The 17,901-nt window shown below is 39.0% G+C and overlaps 1 protein-coding gene across 1 annotated transcript; it reads right to left on the reverse strand.

Moving 5' to 3' along the window:
• Positions 1–781: 781 nt before the first annotated feature.
• LOC128353142 (myelin regulatory factor-like protein) lies at positions 782–17,676 on the reverse strand. The gene is made up of 23 exons (XM_053313825.1): positions 17,553–17,676; positions 16,096–16,189; positions 15,516–15,577; positions 14,470–14,911; positions 12,724–12,915; positions 12,410–12,605; positions 11,336–11,412; positions 10,705–10,815; positions 10,521–10,611; positions 10,228–10,428; positions 9,276–9,384; positions 9,073–9,182; positions 8,400–8,545; positions 6,939–7,103; positions 6,779–6,850; positions 5,316–5,362; positions 4,899–5,060; positions 4,768–4,812; positions 4,244–4,328; positions 3,331–3,405; positions 2,995–3,106; positions 1,869–1,940; positions 782–893 (listed from the first exon to the last, which is right to left on the reverse strand). The coding sequence occupies exons 1-23, from the start codon at positions 17,623–17,625 to the stop codon at positions 804–806; spliced, it is 2,829 nt and encodes a 942-aa protein (XP_053169800.1). The 5' UTR covers positions 17,626–17,676; the 3' UTR covers positions 782–803.
• Between the last annotated feature and the right edge of the window lie 225 nt (positions 17,677–17,901).

Consider the following 17,901-nt stretch of genomic DNA (forward strand, 5'->3'; position numbering starts at 1 on the left):
AATAAGAAAAAGTTCCATTCAGACAGAATGAACATTTCAGTGGAGAATGAAATATTCACTGTGTTCCTCTGTAACTGAACTAATGGTTCTGGTCAAAAATGATAGGATCTGACCTGTAACAGGCATAGCATTATATAGTATTAAAAGCAATGCAAAGAAACAGAAAGATACTCGTGATGGCCCCGAGGCCTCTCATCTGTTTTGTAATTGGTTGCTTGGGATTTGGGAAGTGGCTCATTAGGAAAGATGGCAACACCTGAATTTTAATTACTCAGTTGTTGTTTTTTATTGAGATTAATGTCAAAATTCACATTAGTTTAGATACACACACTATAGAAGGAGTCCTGTTCCATAAGCATGAGATACTTAATAAGTACTTTACAGCAAAAATCTACAAACTTCATAATAATTAAAAACCAAAACTACTTAATCTGTTGGTTTTCAAATTTTCATGTAATCACATTTACATCCTCCAAGATGAATAAAATCAGTGTCAGACTTCCATTTACTGATTTCACAATATAATTATAACAATAACTTTTCTGTCTGAAGTGCAGAAATTTAGTGTTTCATTTATCTTTGAGGTTTGATGTTGATGAAATTAATCACTGTGACATTGCACTTTTGGTCCGCATCTCTAGAATGTGAGCTTCTCTTCTTTAATGAAGCAGGAAGGACATAAAAATAAAATACCATTAAAAAAAAATGTACGTAGTTAAAAAGCAGAATGTTTTTTTCAGATTGTCTTCATGTGGTAAAGTGAAATGCAAATATTAGTTTCTGTGTCTGTAAAGGTGTGTTTATTATTCTGTGCAGCGTCGGTAGAAGTGGAAGTGGTAGTCGGTGAAGAGCGCTCCCGCGTAGTGATGGTCGGTAGTGCAGTCTGCTTGACCCTGCGGAGACACGTTTAAGAAATTTCTATTCAGTGACATTCTCAGTACAAGTATACAACATGATAAAGAAGTAGTGGTGATAAAGTTTGCTGCTTACTTACCGTTAGCTTTTCTAATGAGACGACAGTGAGTACAATTGAGATGTAATTTTTTTCCTGACCAAACTGGAAAATTAAAGGATTGTAGCAGCCGATAATGGTATAAAAGGTAATAACGGCTGATTACGTAACAATTTTGCCACTTTTAAATGTAATAAAGCCAATAACGTAATAACTTCCCAATAGCATAACATTACTTTACCAATAATGTAATAAGTTATTACGTTATTGGCCAGGTAAAAAATAAATCTTTACAAATGTAATTGGAACTGGAGCCAATAACGCAATAATATGACTTTATTAAAGTTTTATTTATTGGTTATAACATGTGACACTTCCATGACACTGGTAGCCAATAACATAATAAATAAAAAATCAGTAATTGGTTTCATTACATTTACAACGGGCAAATTTATTACGTTATCGGCCATTATTACATTATTGGCTGCTACAAAGATAATATTGGCGTGTTTCTGTATTTTTACTATTGTCATCTAATTAAATTAAAAAGACCAAAACCAACCATTTGTCAGTTTATCTCTCTTTTTTCACTTTGCACGTAAAAAGCCTAAATGACAATGCAGAAAATATGAAAGAATATTAAAATAGTGCAATGCTTGGTTTAGGTGGAAAAGTGAGAAAACATCAGATATGTGTGGAGCAATGAGGAGACTGTAATGCCCTTCAAATGAACACATGAAACGACAAGGAAAAGTCATATTTTCATTATGTTTTCCATCGTTTGAGCTTCGACAACACATTAAACCCAAAAACTCACGATTGATGCTTTAAAACTAATGTGAAGTATAATGAGTTTAAACTGATTACAAAAGCCGGGAAGTTATGGTGTGTTATGTGTTATGAAAGGTTTTCTTACAGCCACTGTGGAGCGAAAGTGATACGAGCTCTGATAAAGATGAGCCACATGGAGAGGCCATTCATGTTCTCCCTGCAGAGACAGAAGAATATCAAACCACAAAGATCAGTTGAAGAATGACAAATGAAAGCTCATTTTCCTATAAAACAATATATCGATCAGGAAAACGTTCCATAACCTCGACTTTAGTGTTGGTTGTGTCCTTTGCCAGTCTTGTGGTCATTCTATAGATCATTGGTCTCCAACCCTGCATCTGGAGAGCTACTGTCCTGTATGTTTTAGGTATCTCCCCATTCTAACACACCTGATTCTAATAATTAGCTATATATCAAGCAGCTGAAGCTCGTCAAAGGGCTTAATAATGAGTTAATTATTCGTATCAGGTGTGTTAGATTAGAGAGATACCTAAAACATGAAGGCAGTAGCTCTCCAGGAGACGTTTTGGCTTTCTGGGCAGTTCTGTCTATGAGAAGTGTAACACTGGTAAAATAAAACATACTAGTGTGTTTTGTCTGCTGTACAGTCTTGTGTGTCCTGTCTGTTCCAGTAAAATGCTGATTGGTGTACATGTCCTGGATTAGTGTGAGTGTGGCTGTGATTAGTATGTTGTCATCCCAATGTGAGGGAAACCCAGCCACACATCCATTATTCATTAGTGTTTCCCCACACATCCTACATTATTAACTGTAATGTTAACTGAGTTAGTGGACTGGAACCTCAGTGACCCTCAAACTAACACAAACAATGACACATATAGACAAAAAAGCATGAATATTTAATCCAGCCCAATGTCATAGAACCACACAGAGTCAGATAAACATGCGTTGTCAAAATACAAGACCTTAAACACAGTTTGAAAACGTTTACTGAGGTTAGAAATCAAGTGAGAAGTTGGTGAATTCTCCATTGACTTGTATAAAGACGGTCGCCCCCTGGTGGCCTTTTGATAGAATGCAGCTCTAAGTTACTTCTGCGTTGGCCTCATTTCAGGATGAGGCCAACCATCATTTCAGGATGAGGCCAACCATCATTTCAGGACCAAAAACTCCCCGCCTGTAGACAACACATCAGTATATGTGCAATGAGAACATTATATTCTGCACTGGAGGTGAGAATTGATATTTACCTGTGTGTTTGACATGTATCTGCTCCCCGCCACAGTGTTTATATCCAGCAGAGCAGAGCAGGCTGCCGACTCATCAAAACTACACAGATGGACCACCAGCAGCTCTGAAGAACTACACACAAATAAAATAGAAATTTTACATTTGATCTCAACTGCAATCTTTTATTGTACTGCCTCTCCTGCAGAAGTGATTGTTTGCTTTATGTTAATGTATAGCTGAGTATGATGTACTGCAGGTCAAAGTGTGTTTTATATATGTGAATGTCTTTGTGTACATATTAAATCATACAAACAAATAAATAAATGTATTGTTAGCAGTTGGTCAGTTAGACTTACTTCATGAGCAGCGTGACCCTCATGTTGAGTGGAACAAACTGGCTGACAGGAACTCTGTAGGTGTATCTACCTTGCCTTAAAGGAAACACAATAACATCAATAAGTCCTGATCACATCTACACAAGCTGTTCATGAAACAAGAGGAAATATATGCATCATTTTTGTCCAATTTGTTGAGTTTTATGAAGGTTAAAGCTGAGCTGCCCCAACTAACTTCAGCAGGACAATGTATTTGCACACTGAAAGTTTATTTTCAGTGTAAAGACAGAAATTGCAAACAGCTCAGTTTAAATAGCAGATCTACACTGGGGTTCACAATAGAAATGAATACTGCAATAATGCTAATACTAATTTTTTACTTGCGAAAAACAGACTTACAACCATTAAAACAAAATAAACCTGAGTCCAATATAAATCCAAATGCCGAACAAGACTTTTTGAATTGACTGAAATGTTAAAATTAACTTTAATGAATCGAAAACACACTGGAATAGAAACAGCTATGGCTACACCTATATTCTGTGAATCTAGGGTTATGCCATTGTTGCCGTGGTAGCAACTCGCCAGTGACAGCACCCCTGTACAGTTGTGAACAGGGAAATTAACTATAGAGACCATCAACCTTTTTTGCACCAGGCTGTAAAGTTGGGCATTTTAACATGGGGGTCTACTGGCATTGACTTTGAGGAACTGCAGTTTTTGGCACTTCTGCTTTGGTTTAATTTTTCAGCCTCGGAGGTTGCTGCTATGTAATTATAGAAAAGCACATGACTCCTTACTGTCTCATAAGATTGCAAGGTCTCAGCATTTTTATGACATTAGCAATATAATAGTGATTATTCATCCAGAATTGATGGATTTTGGGACTAGTGGTACCTTCATCACCATTTACAGTGTGTCTTTTCTTACTTACCCGCACTCATCTCTTAGACAGTATCTGCTGTCAATGAGCTGTTGACTTTCTTTGATCATAAAAGAATTCATGGTGGTGTTTGTCCCTGACAGAGAGAACGAAAAACACAAAATTAAATATAATACTGTGTTTTCCAGTGCAGGACTGGAACTTTCAATTATTTTCATTATCGATTGTCCCAACTTCACAGAGCTCATGTCCAAAACCAAATGTACCATAGTGTAATTATGATTTAATTGCGATGGGAACTAAATATGATGGTGTATAGTCAATTATTTTCCATTTTTGCTTGTATTTTTTAATCCTGGGTAAAGGTATCCTCCATATAAATATTGGTCTAATGGTGGTAAAAGAGAAAAGTCTGGCTTGTAGTTGTTGGCTAACTCCTGTAGGTAAGAGCTGTAGCTTGGCATCCATCACTCTCTTCCTCTTCACATGTACTGAATGCAACAATATGTCAAAGCATCACTGTCTGATTAAATATGTGGTTGTTAATTTATAAGATGTGAAAAGTAAACACTCACAGTCTGTGGTTCTTTTAGGCTTTTTAAGTATTTTTTTCCTTTTATCTGCAGGGAAAACAAACACATTAAACATTAAAACAGATTCTATGTATGTATTAATGTCAACAAGCATGACACTGAGCTGCTGTTACCTCTAAGATCAGACTCCTCTGCTCCTGCTGATTCAGTGGAGGTGAGGTTGGGAGTGGTGCTGCCCCCTGCTGGTGGAGAGCAGCAGTACACCTCACTACAGTACAACAGGTCACAAAAGTCCACATCTGGGGGCCAGGAGCCAGGTGGGCTGGTTGATGGGACTGGAGAGGAGAAGTGGCAGTCACAGTGATTTTACAGATATATTACTGTCTATCTATATCAATATTAAATGCTCAGCGGTTATCTGACATTACTCTAGACTCTGGATTATACTGATTACGGCTGTTGAATAACACAGAAACTCACGGCTGAATTATTATAATCATTATTCACATTAGGCTTTATTTTGCTGCCTGTAAACATGGACTTTACATTCCCTGTGTAAATACAGTCAGTGTTGTAAGGCTGTAGTTTACCTGTGCTGCTCCACGCTGTAGTTTGCAGAGGAAGCACGCTGTCATTACTAAGAGACAAAAAACAGTGATCAGCAAAAACAACGTCACACAGAACACTGTTGTAACTAAGTCATTATGTCATTGGCAAACAACTCTATTAATGTGTTTTATAAGGAGTAACTAGGAGGTTGCCAAGTGACTGTTGCTAGGGTTGGTACTGTGAGTTTGAAAGGAATGCTAATGGTATGATGATATGAAATGATTGGCAGGTAAGTATCAAAGGTTACACATGAGAATACTAATGGTAGAGTGTTACTAAATGGTTGCAAGATGATTGTCAGTGGTTACTATGGTTACTATGATGTTACTTGGTAGTTGAGAGGGTGTTATGTGCCGGTTGTCATTGAGTGCTGGGGTCTTACAAGGAGGTTGTTAGAGGCAAGGTAATTATTTTTTCATATGCAAAAGCGATGTTAAGAGTTCTACATAATACTAAAAGAAAAACAGGACAAACCATTAACTGCAATTAAAAGTAAATAAACCCTTTAAATGGATTTTTTTTTTTTAAAAAAGGTAAAATACAAGAGAGTTAAAGAAAACAAAAATCAGTTAAAAGCAGCACAGAACATAAACATAAAAGTCCTTAAAAGGGTTTTCGAATAGATTAAAAGATGGTCCAAGTGAAGGATTATCATTGATTACTATGGTTTCATTGGGGCATACTGACAGAAGGGTGTTACTAGGTTGCTAGGCCTGTTAGAAGTTACAATGGGAAAACTTATGGTACGGTTGTTGACTGTTGTTGGTTAAAAAAGGAATGACATTGGTAGGGTGTTACTAGGCGGTTGCCAGGTGAACATCAGTGGTCATTCAGTAGTTGTTAGAGTGTTATATTTAAGTGTTACTCTGAGGTTAGAAAGGTAATGGTAGGATGTTACTGGGCTGGTCCAATGGGTGAGGTTACTAAGGTGTCACTATAAGGTTGTAAGGGTGTTGCTAGGTTTTTGCTCATGGATATTCAGTGGTTGCCAGGTATTATCTGGTGATTGCCAGGCTGCTAATTGGTTTTGTAGGAGCCAAAATATGTTTGGTTTATGTTTATATTTGCTTCAGCTGCACGTATTGCGTCACATGCATTGATTGACACATGGGTGTGGTTTCACTTGGGTGGCGGCGGGAGTTTTGGACAAAGGGAGTTAGTTAGAGCTCTGATATTTCCTGTTTGACCGTCACCATCGTCTTTCATCACTTTATTCTTACAGTCGGATCACATCAGGGTTTTTATATGTTTGTGGAACAGCTGCTTGTCAGTCCATTCAAATAAACTGCAGTAAAAACGTCATCTGGACTTCATTATGATTTTGTGGACGTGTCACAGATGACGCTTAGTCTCTCAGCGGCCTTTTTAGAAAAGTAGTCGCCACGGGTTTATAAATGGTGTTTTGTGTTTTCCATTTGGACAATGAAAAGGCTGGATTGTTTACCTGTTGCCAGTAGTGATTTCAAAGTCGTTCTCCTCCAAAGTCAGTAGATAGAGTGCGGTGATAGTAATGACACTGCACATACAGACAAACACACCGTAACAGTTTTACACTTCTTGTAATGTCACTATGTAGAGCAACAGGAAGTGGCATCGTGCCTCACCAGAAAGCCATGGTGGCCAGAAGGGTGAAAACGCTGGCCTGGAAGGCTTTGTGCTGCATACAGTGGTTGTACTTCTGACTCCAGCCTTCCTTCTGAACTTTCCCAGTCTTACACGTGTCAGGACTCTGCGTTGTCGACACACTGCTGGGTTTCCTGGGTAATTTCCTGGAGAAAACACAAGATTCACAGTTATTATTAAGAAATCACTGACGGGCCCAGTGGGGGTTTCTTTTTGTCGGTATTCCATTATTTTGAAAGCTTAAAAATAATAACTCATCTAGTCACATAAGTTTACAAAAATACAAGTTTTAGTTAGTTTTTGATACATTTAAAAGCACAGTTCGATGTTGTTATGTAAAGAAATGAACATAAATTACTTAAACCTCCCTAGTAGTGTTCTGTTTGCCTACATTTCCCACAAGGCCTTTCAACACGCCACATATAGGGGGCTAAACGAATGTACAGCAACAGACCAGTTTATGAAAACTGAAGTACGTCTTTTACTTCATTCACAGATACACACAGTAGCCTTCAGAGACTCAATTGTCCTTGAACTGTGATTTGCATTGATACGCTGATAACAAGGTAATTCTACTATTATGCAACACACACACACACACACACACACACACACACACACACACACACACACACACACACACACACACACACACACACACACACACACACACACACACACACACACACACACACACACACACACACACACACAACTTTTCCACAGTACTGTACACAGTAGTAAGTTGTATTCTGCAATGCTACCTGATCAATTATTATATATGATTTTTATATGAGAAGCTATGAAATTAGAGGCTAAGGTTTGGTTTATGCTAGAAAAAAACTAGTTTTTATGATGTGTTGTTGGAAGGCATAATTGTTCTGAACAGCTACTACCATAGAGGACACTGAGGAGACTTAATAATGTAAATATGAAGGTAGCAACACACATTTGCACGGTTGTAAATGCAAATGTAATGGAAATAGTTATGTAATAAACTGAAAAAGAAGGTCAAACCCTTCTGACTTTCTCACCTCCACACTGCTGGCCAATCACTGCATGACAGGGCTGTGAATGTTGGAAAGTTACCAAAGCTGTTCAACCATCCAACACACACTTCTGTTGGAGTATACTGATGTCTTACCTGTGCTTCTTAAAGGCCAGTCACATTTACAAAAGTAATTCCTTTTTTGGAGTCAACTTTTTGTAAGATACTCACAGATATTGACATGTGTTAGTATCTGGTTGGACCTTAGCTAGTTATATCCTGATAAATGTGAGTTTGAAGGTGAAATATACGTATCTGCATATGCTAAACATCACCATAAACACTGAGATAACCACTGACCAGACTTCCCAGTGTTTCTATTCCCCATGTTAACTGTGATATCTATAATAACAAATGAATATGACTACATGGATGTATGAATGGATGACGGTACCCTGTGGAGCGCATGCTGCCCGTCAGACTCTTCAGCTTGGCCAGTCGGGTGTTCCACACCTCCAGCTCTTTGATTCGGGTTTCCAGATTGTCGGTGAGCTTCGACAGGTGCTGCACCGCCCCAACGTTCTCCATGAAGATCTGCTCCTGCATGAGGAAGAGGACGAAGAGGAGGAAGAGGGCATCAGAGAAATGTAGACTGTACACAATTTCTTCTGAGCTGTGCAAAGACGGAGCTATGACAACAACTTGTGATTGTCATTGTAGTTTGTAGCTGCAGTGTTTTAACAAAAATAGTGTTTGCGATAATGAATTGTAAACAGAAGGCTCACTTACTAGCTTTAACCAAAGATATACAAACTTTCCATCTCAACTAGGTGTAAAAAAATATTTTGCAATATTTCTGAGCATTTCACTTCAGCTTCATTTGTGCACAAATTTGAAATGAGAATTAAAAACCGGCGGATGAAAACATATTTAATATCTGACAGATTTTTACATTCAATCAGCTAAGTGTTTACTTTAAAAAGTCCTCCAGATATAAGTTGACATTGCTAAACGTTTACCTTAAAATATGCCATTTTCTACTGTTTGAGGTTTTAATAGTCATAAATACAAACAAGGTTATCAAAGAAAGACAAAATAACAGTAGGCAGAAATAATGGAGAGTATACCTTGTCCACCATGAGGAAGTTATTAATCTTCTCTCCGTCTGAACAGGTGACGTCTCCGACTACTTTCACCGCTGACGGCAGCAGCTCCTTCACCTCCTGGGCTAATATACCTGCAATATCAGTCAGTAATATTATTATTGTTCAAAATAATCACAATGTAAACACTAAAGCACATAAAACATTTTAACAGTGTGGTCAGTCACCTGTCTGGTGGGGAGAGTCTATTCCCATGGTGGAGGCAAACTCTGGTTTATAGTCGAACTCAACGATTCTCATCTGAGTGATTCGTTTCAGCTGCTGTTCAGAGTCGACCTGACAGACAAACAGGCAGGAAGAGGTTTAGTCACTTGGAATAAAGAGTCAAATTCAATAATAACTGTAGTCAATATAAATGATGTGTTTCAAAGTCTGTATTTGAATTTCTAAGAGTTAAAAAATTAAAAGCTGGATTTTCTGGACTAAAATTTTAGAGTTTAAAAAAGCTTTGATGATTTTCCAACATATTCAAACTCACAAACTCATATTGCAATTGGGTCAAGCACATCGACACCTAACTAAAAAAGACTATTGATGACCTTTTAATGCTTTTATGTTGTATGGAAAATGATTGTGTGTTGATCAGAAGTATTTCAGACGCTAGTTGTTATGATGTTTCAAGGTTTAAAAGACCAAACTGATGTTGAAGCATGATGTGCAAAAGCTTGACTCGGGTGCAGTAGTGTATTTACGCACAGTGAAGCTCTGATGAAGAGTTTTTGGGACTCGAGTAAGCAGATACACACTGTATTAAATATGTAAAGTGACTTTGTTCTTTTAAAAGGTTTAATTGAAACTCAGCATAACCCGAACCCAGTCTGAGTTAATATACCGGTCCAGTTCAGTTAAATCATTACTGGACCATTAACGATTAACCAGACTCACTGTTTCAGGTGTAATATGTGTGTTTTAATTGTGTTTCTAATAAAAGTAAATTGAGAAAGTTTTGGAGTATAAGCATATGTGTTTATTAATGAATAACTACTGGTGCATTCAAATCAACTAGCCTTTAATAGAAAAGTGTTTTTCCGAGCATGACACCCCCCCAAAATAGACTTATATATAATAGATTCTTATACACCAGTTTTTACGGTATGTGATATAATCTTATCATCTCACCTCTTGTATGTTTTGCTTGGCTCGGCGGTCTGACGGCTGTATGATGGTACCCATCACCTTGGCGTTGCCGCAGACGACCAGCGCCTCGTCAGGAGAGTCTGTGTTGATGCCCACACGGCCCTGACAGACCACTCCATCCTGCATCGCCCCACGCTGCCACAGGGCGTCGCCGTCTGTCTCAAACTGACCAGGGTTTGAGGCCTGCGGGGAAAAACAGACGTATTTGAGTTTCTGCTAAATATTTACACCAAGGAGGTATCATAGTTTATTGGTTGAAGGTAAAGTGTTGTTACCCTGACGATGATTCTCTCGGACACCAGAGCTGTCAAAAGGAAAGTTCCTTCTTTCACCGCAGCGTACAGGCCGACCACCATCTGAAAATATCTACAGAAACACACAGATACAGTTAGCATGTAGCTCCTCTCTCACTGTTGTTCATTCATTCACACACACACACACACACACACACACACACACCTCTGGTCAGGGTTGGGTTTGCCTTTCTTCCTCATGTTGTTGGCCGTCGTTTCGCTGAAGTGCAGGCGGCCAAGCGTCACCTTGGTGATTTTGCCGCTGGGCAGACTGACCCTGAAGAAAATGGAGAAAAATATGAAATTGGAATTTGAAATGTTGTGTTTTTGGAACCAGTGACAGTGTTGAATGGTATCAGAAAAGAAGCACATTTGTGTAGCTTGTTTTCACGTTGTATGTTTTTGAGTGCTGCTCGAATGGGCTCATTGCTGCCCCTTGTGGCCAGTGGAGCAAACACATAATGCAGCAGTATTTCTGTCTATTGTCTAATCATAGCTTAGTAACCAGAACGACTTTTTATCTGTAATATGTAAGAATGATGCAAGGAAGGCATACTCGAAGCCACACAAACTGGTTTCAAATTGTATATTTTGCTTTTACAATAGAAATGACTTCACGTATGAGGACTAACTGGATACTTCCAACAAAGAGCAGCACACAGCCTCTTACCTATAGTTTGCATTGACTGTCTCCCTGCAGTGGATCAGAAAGTCCCAAATGGAGCCAACCTAGACTCAGTTTGAACTAATAAACATTTGGCTGCAGGTGAGCGTAGCGACTCTTCTACTGTACCTACCTGACAGGGTGGAAAGGTTTCTTGCTGCGATCGGGCTGAGACTGCTCGATGGTGACCTGATTAGTGGGAGCATCCAGCTGTGAGGTGGAGAGGGAGAAGGATTAAGGGTACAGTTGGTTGTTTTTTCCAGTGGTGATCATATTGAGAAGCTTTTCAGATCTGAAGTCTGATAGAATCAGTTTGACATTTTGGGTAAATCTTTTTAAATGTCATGAAAAGGTCAATATTATCAGACTTGTGACTGAAGCCAATGTTGAAGTACCACAAAGTGACACTGATGGATGCTAGATGCAGCATGTTGCATTACTCCTTACAAATATGAATTCTATTATTTTTTCAACCAGCCATTATAGTCTCAATCTTTAAATTCAGACCCTCTAATAAGTGCACTGGTGGTAATTTAAGAAGGTATTACTCTGTTAATAAGATTTAAAGATGTATAGTGTTTAGAGTCGGACTATTGTCACAACATTTTACTGAGTTTAATGTAATTGATGATGATACCTGTCCTGTTAACACACAATCCGAGGTGGAGGTACATGTTTCTAGATTGTGAAAGACAACACCCTGTACTCCTTATTTGGAGGGTCTTGGCTACACATGAAAAAGATGGTGCCAAACCACAAACTGCAGCTCTGGGCCTTCAAATTGGCTCCAGTGCAAACCAACGGGTGACATCACACTTGGTTATGTCCATCTTTATACAGGCTATGTTCAGAACTCAAACCTGACAATCCTACCGTGAAGAAAGGACTGTTAGTATTTGAGTTTTCACATCTCAACTGCTGCTATGCTTAAAATGTCCCCTCTGCTTTCACTCTTTGTGCTAAGCTAGGTTAAAAACAACCGGTCTTAGACCAGTCTACGCACTAGACCCACAAATGAAACTGATAGAGATCCTCTCCTCTAACTCTGGGTAAACAAACGATCATTTCCTGATATGTGTGTTTTAGATTTGCTTTAACAAAATAGTTTCTGCATATTTCAGCCATCTTTGTTTTAGTTCAGAGTGCATAATTATGACTCATATTGTTCTGGTTAATGAGACTGAAGGTTGGAGAGTTTTCTACGCACCTTGACCCCAAATACTTTTATCTGGAAGTGGTCGACCTCCTGTGGCCCACTCGGAGTTCTGATGTATTGTGGCTCTGCTGCCACGCCAATGTGAACTGTGACCTGGAAGTGGTTCTTCTTCTGGCAAACAAAAGCCTCGTCTGCTGCAGAGTAGTTGAAGCCTTTATCTGTATCTACGTGATAGGCAGGAAGAGATCTGGAGACGTAGGAGAAAAGTCAGTCTAGCTGAAATTGAACTCTGTCCAACTATTTTATTCAGAGAAAGAAATCTCAACAACTATTAAACCAACTGATTTAGCAGGTTTTGTACTCACAGTGTTTGGTAGCTGCCGTCGTATGGAGTGCTCCACTCTTCTGGCCTGTAATGTTCCCAGGTCAGCAGCGGGGCGGATCCCAGACTCAGACCGCCGCCTCCACGAGTCCCGTCACCTTCACTGCAGGACATGTTGATTCCTACTGACGGCTCCTCAGACTCAGATCTTCTTCTCTTTTTACTTTCTGAGGGGCTAAAGTCAAACGAGACAGATGGATTCACTGCAAATTACTGACTGACTGAGTAACAACAGGAAATATTCGCCATAATTCTGATTTCCTGGTGAATGAACTACACTACCCAACAGCCCTAAAGTGATTTCTACCAGAAACTGAAGTTCCTCCTTGGTGTTTGTTTTGGCAGATTAGTACTTTTTAGGTAAAAATTTAAATGATCAAAAAGAAGCTGTATAAGTTTTAGTTTTAGCAGCATGATTATGGTATAGGTAATTTCATTGGTATATCTATGTGGGTCAGGACTAAAAACAGTTAGTTATATCACGTACACAACTTGCTATTATGGGGTTGTTCTGTTGAGAAAGCCTTCAGCAGTTGATATGACCAAGGTGATTTGTGTAGCTTGGTTCTCATGATTAGATAAACTAGTCTAATAATGCTGAATGGCTATTATGAACAGTATGTAATCATGAGATGATCAATAATGATACATTTTTCAGGAAAAGGGTTGAAAAAAACCATGTGACAGTAGAATGAATATTAACATCATGAGTATAAAACATGATTACACTTTTTGTGGTGAAAAAAGCCAAAATATTCCTTCTGGGAAAAAAACCAAGGTATCTGTGATTAGTTGACTAGAGTATCCACTGGTCACAATGGGACACTGATCCATTGTTGTTCGTCATTCACCCTCCATGAGAATTAACTTCCAGTCTAACCTGACAATGTATACAATTATGCAAATTGATTCCATATTTAACCTCAGCACTCTGAACAATGTTATATCTTCTTAAAGGGTACTTGATTATTGATTGTTATTAGCCAAAAGATAATCAAGACTGAGAGCATTATGATAAAAGAAGAGGTGTATGTGATTCTGCACTTACTGAGTGAATAAGCACATTTGATGATCTGATAAATAGCAGATAAATGCAGCCACAAAAGTCACAAAACAGTATTGTAATTGAGATAGTATATAACTCAAAGTAAGTAATCAGTCAATGAACTGAGGTAACCCCTGTACAGAAGAAACTGAACTGAGGTAACCCCTGCATAAAACACTGAAGCTTCAAGGCCACACTCTGAAAAACCTCCATACACCTGCTGCTGGAGATTTGAATGAAATGAGCATCATGTGATCGATGCCAAGGAAAGTTGTTTTGAAAGAAATCTGATTGGTTGAAATTTACTCAGGCAAAGGGGATTTACCACTTTCCCACAATGCTCAGCAAAATTATCAGTATAAAAGGAAACATGTATCTGAGATCATCGTATCATTTCTACATGGATGTTTGTTCGTCGATGAATAAAACTAACTGTATTCAGCTCAACGACGCTTGGTGATTTTCCTGTTTGAATCTTTTGGGACTTTAACATCTTTTAAACAGTGAAGTATTGGACTGTTATAGATTTACAACTACACCTCTCACGCAAATAACTGTAGTATCATTAAAGTTTAATTCAAACAATAACTGAGAACAATTCAAACGCCCGAGCAGAAAAGTACAAAACAGTGACTCAGTAAAGGCAAAAAGTCACAAATCAGTCAATGCAGACAGTGTGCTCACCAGTTGTGTAGAGTGGAGGTGGAGCCCAGCAGACAGGTGGAAGAGGGTGGAGCTAAACCTGGAGCCAGGCCTGACCCAGCACATGGCATGGTGTAGCTGTTAGATGGAGGCATGGGTGGTGAAGGAGGCGTGGGTGGGGTGTAAACCTGCAAGCAGCTCTCTGGAGTCAGGTAATGTTCAGGTGAGTGGTGATTGTGCTGGTGCAGGGGTGGAGGAGGTGGGCCAGGTGGAGGAGGTGGGGCAGGTGAGGTCCCAGGCTTGATGTAAGTGTTAGTGAGCCCCAGATTGTGGAGCTGTTCATGAGTCAGCAGCTCAGGGTGGACGGCGGTGGAGCCCTGATCCTTAAAGCGACAAGACGAGGAGGCAGCGGACCGGGGCGTCGACTGGAACACTTGTTGGCTCGTCTGCTGGTTGGACCAATACGGAGGCTCATAGTGGAAGTCTACCAATCAGAGAAGTGCAGTAAATTAGCTAAAAGTTTTACCTCATCGGATTCATTTATTAACACCTGTTGCAAACGCCTGATAATAAAGTAATGTTTGCTCAGTGATACTTTCCTGGATTCTGAGCCAAAAGACGTTAAATCACCAGTGCAAGTAGTTTGAGGACCCAAAAGGAAGTTATACAAGCCTGAGCCCACCAAATGAGTCAAATCAAGTCTTCTATGTTTCAACGTTACAGTGTTTTTAGTATCAAAGTCTTTTTGTTACTATACTTCCACCACAGCTCAACAGGAAGCACTAAGAGGGAATCTGATGCTAAACAGACTGTAAATGTGTCAGATATCACTTGATATGACTAACTCACACTGATGAAGCTCAATAGAAGCTGATCATCTACTTTCAAATTTTGTCCTCCATCATTTCCATTAAAAGAAGGAGATCTTTTAATAGTCATTATGAACCGGAGGAATGATTACAGAGAGGAAAAAACGTCTTCCACTGCTCATATGGACACTGCTGGTTTAAGACAGACTTGAAAAACTGTGAACCCATCCTTTAATTAAAACCATTCTTGTAATAAGTGTTTGAAGGTGTGAACGCTACCTGGTATCTGTTCAGGAGAACAGGCCTCCGAACTGGAGTCAGGAGGAGACTCAGGAAGCATGCTGGGAAAGAATTTTAAGAAACAAACAACAGAAACAGAACATTTGAGATATAACTAGTGACTTCTGAACCTGACAAAGATTTGTGTTTACAACCTTTACTCAGATAACCAACTAGGTCAAGCTATTATGTGTGTTTGTGTGTTTGTGTGTGGATTATATAACAACGCATGTCCAGGAATGAGGATGACATTACTTACTTACTATTACTGCTACTAACTTTAATGCTTCTACTATTAGTTCCTTTAACCACTCTCAGAAAACACCTCCTTCTGAAACAATGTTTGGACTTTGTAGGATCTTTGATAAAGAGTAAATTAACCTAAAAATGTAAGATATAATGTTAAAGTGAGAGTTTATATTCAGGGAAGTTGTGTAAACCTTTGTAAAATAATCAATGATTGACTTTGATTGATTCCCAGCCATCAGGAGTGGACTTGAAGGTTGAAAGGAGCATTTATGTGATTTTAGTCTATAATTGTTGTTTCTTTGCTTTGTGTGTGTTTGTGTGTGAGTCTTACAAGCTGTTGGGGTCCATTTCATTGCTGAGGTAATGCTCCAGGATGCTCGTATCCACAGCTACAGAACTGTCCAACACACCATGCACATCCTGACCTGTACACACACACACACACACACACACACACACACACACACACACACACACACACACACACACACACACACACACACACACACACACACAGTACTGTAATCAATCATTCTTGACCTTAACAGAAAAAGATAAGGAAGTAGATAGCATATCTGTGTGATGTGGCGTGTTTACCCGTTGGCAATAATAGCTGAGTTTGAGATGAGTTTATAAAAATACTACTACTAGTGGTCAGAAGTCACTGTATATTATTTAACAATCCTATTAATTTGTCCCATTTGTTAATGTCAGCTGATTGTGTCTTGTAGCATTTGACATGAAACTGTTCTGGATGAATAATCAGAACAAACAATGAGATTTATAGTTGAGAGAAAAAAACAGCATGTAGACGAGGCAACAAGTGTGTAAATGGATCTGAGAAACATCCAGTCAGAGAACTTTACTGGCACTTCCTGCCACTTGTTATGTTTTAAATAAATAATTGAATACATTCAGAAATTTTAATAAATGTCCAGTTAAGAAGAAACCCATTTAATTTATCCAAATGGCCTTTTTTCATAAGAAATACTTTACTAGAGCCTCTGAAACCACTTGAATTTCTTCTGGAGCCTTTACAACCACAAGGACTTCTGTGACCCATGAACCTCTTGAAAATCCTTTAGGACCATTTAAGTCCCAAAGGACTGCTGGGACCTTCTTAAGGGTCACTGGAACCACCCGATTTTGTACAACAAGAAAAATATACTTCATGTTGTCAGTTCATGCCCTTTTTTGAGAACTACTGTTGTACATACTCCTCAAATCTCCCTTCAACCACCTCAAGGACATTTTGAACCTCATTAAGGACTCCTTAAACCTTATCAAATATATATAAACCTTAACAATAGACAATAAGGAAAACATGATCTATCTCAGTGCCCACATAAACATCCTAAAACACTCCTACCCTGGACTCTCTTTCAGGTTTATTAAATGTCTTCAAGCACAACTAGAACCTCTTCAATAATCACTAGAACAATTAGAACGAATTGAAACAACCAGCAGAACTTCCTTAAAGACCACTAAAATCACCTAATGAATCATTTTACCTTCTCAAACACCACTAGACACACCTCAAGATATGTAACTTCCACACGAAACCACCAGAACCTTATCTGAAAGAAGTTAAACCTCTGTAAGACGTTTTGAAACTGACCCTAACTCTGGAAATTCTGACTATTCTTGTGAATATTAGCAAATGTGTGGCATATTTTTGAGGCTCGTTTGAGGATGGTGCTACTTGAGGATATGCATGAGTAATTACCATAAAGATATTTGTTAATATAATCAGATGACATGATGTAAAGAGATCAATCTTGTGCTCACCATTGAAGAACTGCTGCAGCGCCTCATTCTCTCCCAGGACCTGGAGCGGCACTCGGCCAGCTCCAGGCTCCATGTTGTCCAGACAGAGGAGCTGAGCCTGGGGAGCGAGCTGAGATCCAGAGGAGCCCCGGCTGGAGCTTCTGCTGCAGGACTGAAACAAAGATTAATGAATATAGACAGCCTTTCGAGACAGTTGAAGACAAACAGAAAAAACAAGATGTAAGAACAGAAGTGACAACATAAAAAACAAACAAATGTAATTTCCCTTAACATGCTGAAAGATGAAGACTTTTTCCTTATACAAGGTGCATGTACCTGTCACTTTGCATATTTATTACGCTACTTTGCA

The sequence above is a fragment of the Scomber japonicus genome, chromosome 23 (assembly GCF_027409825.1).
Source record: "Scomber japonicus isolate fScoJap1 chromosome 23, fScoJap1.pri, whole genome shotgun sequence".
NCBI lineage: Eukaryota > Metazoa > Chordata > Actinopteri > Scombriformes > Scombridae > Scomber > Scomber japonicus.